Here is a 7,605-nt window from a genome sequence, read left to right on the forward strand (position 1 = left end):
CTGGATTACTGCCCCTAAGACTTTACTTCAGAATTGGTTTTTATTATTTTCCTCAATCCCACACATGAATACAGACATAGAAGGTCCCTACAGTGCAGGTCATCATGAATGAACAGGAGTTATGATGGCAGAAGGGCTAACAGTTACATCAAAATTGGAGACCCACACTGAAGCAGTAGTAAAATGTGACAGTTGCCAAGAATTTAGAATGTCTCCATGCAAAATCTGAAGTTACATATACAGTTACCAAACTTAAGAAGTCATGTGACCTACTTCCTCATTCATGTATGCGTCAAGATCATATTTTCCCTTATTGTCTGCTCTTAACTTTTCTGTCTTCCAGGTGACTGAAAATATGTCAACTAAAAGCATTAAGAATACCATTTACATTCTGTATTAGCAACAGAACAATGGAGGTGAAAGAAATATGATTATCAACATAATCAATATTTCAAGTTTGTACAATACAGTGACATTATTCATCACAAGTTTATGTTGTAAGTGTGTAATGTCAAAAACCAAGGGTCAGCTGCTCCAGCTTTGCCCAGAAATATTATAAGCAATGTTTAATTACAATTCTATAACATATAGTATATTTTAAATAATACACTAATATTTCAATAAACTGAATATCAATATGGCAGACAAACTTCACAAGAAACACATGTGGTATCCCCCCCCCCCCCAGCTTTATTTACTGATGGGGGTGGGTTTGTAGATTAAAGGGACTAAACTGTGAGGTTATCAGTCACTTAATTTACTGAACGGGAGGCAAATTGAAATGTCAAACATATTGAAATATAATACCTGGCTGCATATCCTCTGTTTTTTAGGGTTCTTCGGCGCTGTTTCATTCGCACTATGTCTTCCCTTGAAAGACCACGCAACTTCAACTGACGATTTAAATCACGGACTGATATACTAACGAGCTCATCGTCAGTTATATCCAGGACTGGACCTGGTGATAAAGGTGCCTGAAAAATTTAACAAATAAATGGTTAACGTATACTAATACATGCTAATATGGTGAGAAACACACATAATTTGATGTGAATCTGAGTGTAGTCAACATGGCTGACTGCAAATAACAATGTTTGTACTGCTATGTGATTTTCTTTGCTGTGAAATGAAATCTGAATTACATATCAGCTCTGCAATCAGAACTGGATTAGAACAGAGCCATCTGTATATTCTTAGATACTTCACTAAAAATTATTCAAATGCGTTTGCAAGTGCTGCAATTAGCAGTCCATGCTTCCTTGTCACAGCACCACTCCAAATGCAGCTGTGTATGTCGTGATGTCAACAGCAACCTAGGCACGGAATGGTACTTCCAAAGTCCAGCTGCAACTAATCTTGGACCAATAGTGTGGGCTGCACAGGATGTTACAAGAAATCCATTGATTATTCTCGGATGGCAGGCACAGATGTGGAGGAGATATGATGTTCTTGCTGCACAATATGACAATCCTCCCTTGTGGTGGCCAGATGTGGGCAAGTGGAGTCTTGACAACAAGCATGCCTGGCCTCATATTCCCACACAGTCCAGCATCAGGCCACTGTCACATCTGAATGCTCCATAAATATGGATATTGCACGACCCGACCAGTCGATTAAATGGAGACAAATTAAGAGACCATTTCAGACTCTGTCAAGTGCCAATAATGCTGTCTCACACGAATATACGGCAGCTCAGTATCCTTCACAGTGATCACTCAACATACCGTACTAGGCCTGGTAACAACACTAAACACTAACAAAACTAATATACTCTATCCGTGACAGAGAATTACAACTCTTATCATGTACATATATTTTAAAACGCTCTAGTCATAGGGTAAGCTACCAAAATCCTCTTACTCTATCAGTATCTGCAAAAAATGTGTCTTTTGTGTTAAGTTGCTGTGAATAACAATACCTTTGGCGAAACACCAAGTGTTTTTAACTGCTTCTGTTATCAAGAAAAGTTTCAAACTCGATGTATCATCATAACCAAACCATTTTTTTTTCTAATCAGCAGCACATACAGAATGAACCACAAACCTAACTTTTACATATGTACAACTATTCATAACCAATACGTTCTGCGAATGTGGCCTACAGGTCGTAAGAGTATAAGAAAGTGTCATAGTCCACCACCAAGAGCTGATGATAAATACTTCTATATTATAACCAGTTCAAGTACTCAGATTATAATTAGGTATCTTAACATTTAAATCAGCTTACATGGCAAAATAAAACCTACAGCATCAAACAGTATGGAAATCACTTTTGTCAAGTGGTGAACCGTCAACAATAAAATGTACCAAACATGGTCATCTTCATTCTATACAAATAGTACAGTTCAAACTCACACACACACACACACACACACACACACACACACACACACACACACAAAATTCTCTCTCTCTCTCTCTCTCTCTCTCTCTCTCTCTCTCTCTCTCCACCCAGAAAGATAACCTGGTTCTTGCAGTGGATTCTTATTTCACTCCTTGAACTGACCACACTGAATAAATGTCCGGTCTTTCTTTGTTAATACCAAATGGTTCCTTTTCCAAGCAGCTTCAGTTTTAATTAAGCATTATGTTGTGTACATGGCTCAAGAGGTACACAATACCACAATAGCCGTCACCAGAGACCAGTATATAACGTGCCTCAACATAAAACATTGAATCACACTGTACAAATAGAATGACTTCATTTTTGGTACAGTTTATAATTGAGAGTACAATCTATTTTATTACTTGACAGTAGAGACTTATGATGGATTCTATGCTCTTTGACACCACAGCTTTTATCACGTAAGCTGTTTCAAATGTCTTATGATACCTAATGCTAGTTTGAGAACTGAAACCAGTTGTAACACAAAATTATTTAATATCAGCTACTAGTGCACAACTACAAGGCTTTTCATCCGCAAACAGTTGAAACACAGGATAAAGAGGACTATGTGATATGAGTTGTCGACTTTCACCAGTGAAGCAGGGAATGCGACAAATGGCGCAAACCAAATGGTGACTAAAACGTAATATCAGTAGCAATTTTTTCAGACTGGCTAATCTATAGATCAGTCTGACGTCACAACCAGGTTTTATTGCTTTCACACCTGTTGGCTTCACCAAATAACCTCAAAACAGAACATAGGCACCAAAATGTGATGTCACAGGAACCATTTACATTAAGTTACTAGTAAAATATGTCGACTTGTCAAATATTCCTCTTGACCTGAGACATGTAATGACAGTCAAGCTTTATGCCTAACAGAATCATCCAAGCCAAATTTTAACAGCACTACAGAACTAAAGGCACCAAATAGCCAAAGAAAATGTGTATAACACATGCAAAGGAGCAAACTAAAAACAAACATTAAAAAGGCTTGCAATGAAAGAACAAAAATATCACTCATAACAATGAACAAGGAAAATGTGTGTGAAACATTGACAACAAAACAGAAAAAGGACTAAGAGACACAATACATGGTACATAACACTTTACGGAAAGAAAAATGTACACAGGGTTTGGAACAACAAGAACTCCAAAACATACTGCACAAGCAACACACTACAGAAACGATGTGATCAACAACACTCCCAAATATAAAGTTAACAAACCTGGCATCTATAGACAAATTTATGGTTCCTGTTGGTCTGCGTATACAGGTTAAACAACATAAATTTTAAAACTAAGTAGTAATTTTGCATTTCAAAAGGAAAAGCAGACAACCAAAATGGAATGTTGGCAAGAGTATACTGTCTCACTGAGATCAGCTGAATACTACGTCACCTGGACAGGGATTGAAAATCCACCCCTCCCAAATAAAATCAAAGAAACAGAATCCTCATCCTCCTCCTCCTCCTCCCCCCCCCCCCCCCCCACAAAAAAAAACCACCTTGGGTGTTGTGACAGACTGATCTGTGGCGCAGTCCAAGGACCGGGTTAAGTTGGAAGGTGACAATTTGGTTATGAGTAACCAAGTCAACGAATGTGAAAGCAGATTAGACAACCAGTGTTTCACTATACATGGGATTGTGGAAGGAGGTGTACAACTGCGTTTCTCCAACAAATTGGCAAGATATTACGGCAACCCCCAGTTTAATACACAATCTGAACTGTGATGCATCTTAGCTGTTTCTAACGACACAAAGTATTGACCACGCTGGATTTTCACATTATGCGACTTAAGAAAATTCTAGGATTGCCTTACAGATCAACAAGAAAATCCTGGAATTTATGGTATTATGCTTTCCGGCATCTACTGGTTAAGCCCATGGTAACTATCAGTACTTGCAAACACATTCAGCTCGCTTGCATCGAAGTGCTACTGGAAAATTCAAAACGTTTATAGGCCTGTAACTACATGAAAATAGTGTCCGTAACAAAGGATAACAACTAAGTCGCTTGCGGTAATTTCTTGTACACAATTAATTGCAAATGCAGGAATCTCACGAGAGAAAACACAGATATGCACATAAATAAGATATAATACATAAAATATACTAACAAAACCTCCGTATCTCAATACGCCTTCTTCATTGGGTGACGACATTGTACCAAGTGCACGTTTGATGACAAATACTACGAAAATGTGTGCACAACACAGCAGTTTGGACAAGATAGGTAAGTTCAATGTAATATGCCAGTCATTGCACGAATCTGTTAACGCAATCTACTGATAAATACAAGGCGAAAGTAACAACAACACAGCACTTCTTAATCGCTGAAATGTGCCAGTCACTGTACGCAACTCAACTTCCATAACGATTTATGAAATGTTACTGGTATCGTTTGCTCGATACACTGGTTTTTTCACACGAACTCTCGAATATTCCAAATGCTTTAATGTCACATTCATTGCGACCCCCGTAGTATAAGCTGTTCACGCTCCTACTCACCTTGTTTGACTGACCACCATGACCGCTTTTTCTATCCAGTTTTATATTTTCCTGGGGCATTGGCTTCTGACGGCTGAACTATAACAGTTGCAGTTACGCCACAGTTACAAGTTCACTCAACTCGGCTACTGACAATATTTTGCAGCAGCAAAAGAACATCAAGATTTCTACTACTAAAAACAGTTGCATGTAGTTGTTTTGGTTGCGGGATCACGAACAAATACGAAGCGTCACGATCTTCGACACGAGGCACGACGTTTGCTTCTTGGGCGCGCAGCTTGAAAGTGATTTGCTGACGGTGTGTCAACTCTGAAGTTGATCTTCGTAGCTACCGCGAGGTAATACTACGGAAAGAAAAGGAACAAACCAGGCTTTTATTTACATAATTTTTCATTCACTTTCGAACGTTATGGTGACAATAACTGATTTCAAAATCGCGGTACAAACTGAAAATAGTACGCAGTCCGCTTACCCCATACAAGAACAGCAGGAAATATATAATATATGAAGTATACAATATGAAAATCTCAACCTTAGTAGTTTTTCAATGTATAGAGATCCACCACGAGGATTCGAAAGTTACAACTGGATCGTGCGCCTACGCAATTGCGTAACTTAAGTTACGAAGGTTGCAAATAATAGTAAACATGAAATTACAATAAAAAATTTTACAGAAAATAAGAGTGAATTATTTTGTATTTCCATATAATATAATGGATAAATTGCCGTATCTATCAGCTGCAGACGGTTTTTCGGAGTGATTACCGTCTATCACAACCTAGTCATCAACAACACATCAAACACTAATCCTCATTCCCTCGGCGTGTTTACGTTTTGCCACTTTTCTCTTATTTGTGGAAAATGGCATCTCTGTCGATGTGCTGTTTTGTCTTTGACAGGTATACATTAGCGTGCAGGTGCGACAGACAGCCAACTGATGATGTGTGTTTTACTAGGAAAAAATCTGCCAGTTTTCAGTATTAAAATTTTAGGAACAAGAATATAATAATTTCAGTTCCAAAGAAAACAGGTTCTGACAGCTGTGAAAATTATCAAACTATCAGTTTAATAAGTCACAGTTGCAAAATACTAAAACGAATCCTTTACAGAAGAACGGAAAAACAGGTAGAAGCTGACACTGTGAAACACCAGTTTGGATTCCAGAGAAATGTAGGTACATGCGAGGCAATACTGTCATTACAACTTCTTATAGAAGATAGGTTAAGGAAAGGCAAACCTACGTTTATAGCATTTGTAAACTTTGAGAAAGCTTTTCACAATGTTGACTGGAACACTCTCTTTCACATTCTAAAGGTGGCAGTGGTAAAATACAGGGAGAGAGAGGCTATTTACAATATTTACAGAAACCAGTTGGCAGTTATACGAGTCAAGGGGCATGAAAGGGAAGCACTGGGTGAGAAGGTAATGAGAAAGGGTTGTAGCCTATCCCTGATTTTATTCAATCTTTATACTGAGCAACCAGTAAAGGAAACAACAGAAAAATTTGGAGTATGAATTAAAGTCAAGAGAGAAGAAACAAAACACTTGAGGTTTGCCAATGACATTGCAATTCTGTCAGAGACATCAAAGGACTTGTAAGAGCAGCTGGACAGAATTGACAGTGTCTTGAAAGGAGGAAACAAGATGGACATCAACAAAAGCAAAATGAGGATAATGGAATGTAGTTGAATTAAATCAGGTGATGCTGAGGGAATTAGATTACAAAATGAGACACTTAAAGTAGTTGATGAGTTTTGATACTTTGGAAGCAAAATAACTGATGATGCTTGATGTAGGGAGGATATAAAATGTAGACTGGCAATGGCAAGAAAAGCATTTCTGAAGAAGAGAAATTTGTTATCACCGTGTATAGATTTACGTGTCACAAAGTCCTTTGTGAAAGTATTTGTATGCACTGTAGCCACATATGGAAGTGAAACATGGATGAAAACAGTTTAGACAAGAACAGAAGCTTTTGATATGTAGTGCTACAGAACAATGCTGAAAATTAGATGGGTAGATCACATAACAAATGAGGAGGTACTGAACAGAACTGGTAAGAATAGAACTTTGTGCACAACCAGCTAGAAGAAGTGATCAGTTGGTAGGATACATTCTGAGGTCTCAAGGGATCACCAGTTTAGTACTGGAGACCAAGAGATGAATACAGGAAGGACATTCAGAAGGATGTGGATTGCAGTAATTACTCAGAGATGAAGAGACTTCCACAGGATAGAGCAGCATGGAGAGACAGGGTAGAGCAGGATGGAGATCTGCATCAAACCAGTCTCTGGACTGAAGACTACAACAACATATGTATTTCAGATTGAAATCCCAATCACCCAGGTTCACACAATTTGAATGAAGGGTCTCCAACATGTTCTGATGAGACAGTGATACCAGTACTTACGTAAAACGTTAGAGTCTTGATGTATAGCCTTGAAGAAGACAATAAATCTTACTGCATAAATTGATGTTTATGCAAAAAGTTTAAATTTCAGAAAGTGCTATTCTGGGACAGTAGAATATGCATCTTACAGTACCTATCCTCTAATATGAATTTATAGTCATCACTGTAGAACTAAACAAGCCAGAGCAAATAGAGTCAGTTTCTGGTCGGTATATTTGTAGAGATTATCACGTTTCTTTAACTCATCATAAGTAAAAGGACAATGTTAGAGAAACCACTATAGGAGCATCACAAGAGAAT

At 38.0% G+C, this 7,605-nt stretch overlaps 1 protein-coding gene across 2 annotated transcripts in view; it reads right to left on the reverse strand.

Moving 5' to 3' along the window:
• The window catches only part of LOC126248288 (transcription factor MafG-like), a 35,191-nt gene extending 30,089 nt beyond the window's left edge, over positions 1-5,102 (reverse strand). Inside the window, exons 1-2 of one of the 2 annotated variants that reach the window (XM_049949138.1) lie at positions 4,896-5,102; positions 808-974 (exon numbers count right to left, since the gene is read on the reverse strand). In XM_049949138.1, the coding sequence (XP_049805095.1) occupies positions 808-974; positions 4,896-4,955 (227 nt within the window). In that variant the 5' untranslated portion in view covers positions 4,956-5,102. The other variant, XM_049949139.1, reaches the window with a different exon arrangement.
• Positions 5,103-7,605: the final 2,503 nt, after the last annotated feature.

This window comes from Schistocerca nitens, chromosome 3 (genome assembly GCF_023898315.1).
Source record: "Schistocerca nitens isolate TAMUIC-IGC-003100 chromosome 3, iqSchNite1.1, whole genome shotgun sequence".
NCBI lineage: Eukaryota > Metazoa > Arthropoda > Insecta > Orthoptera > Acrididae > Schistocerca > Schistocerca nitens.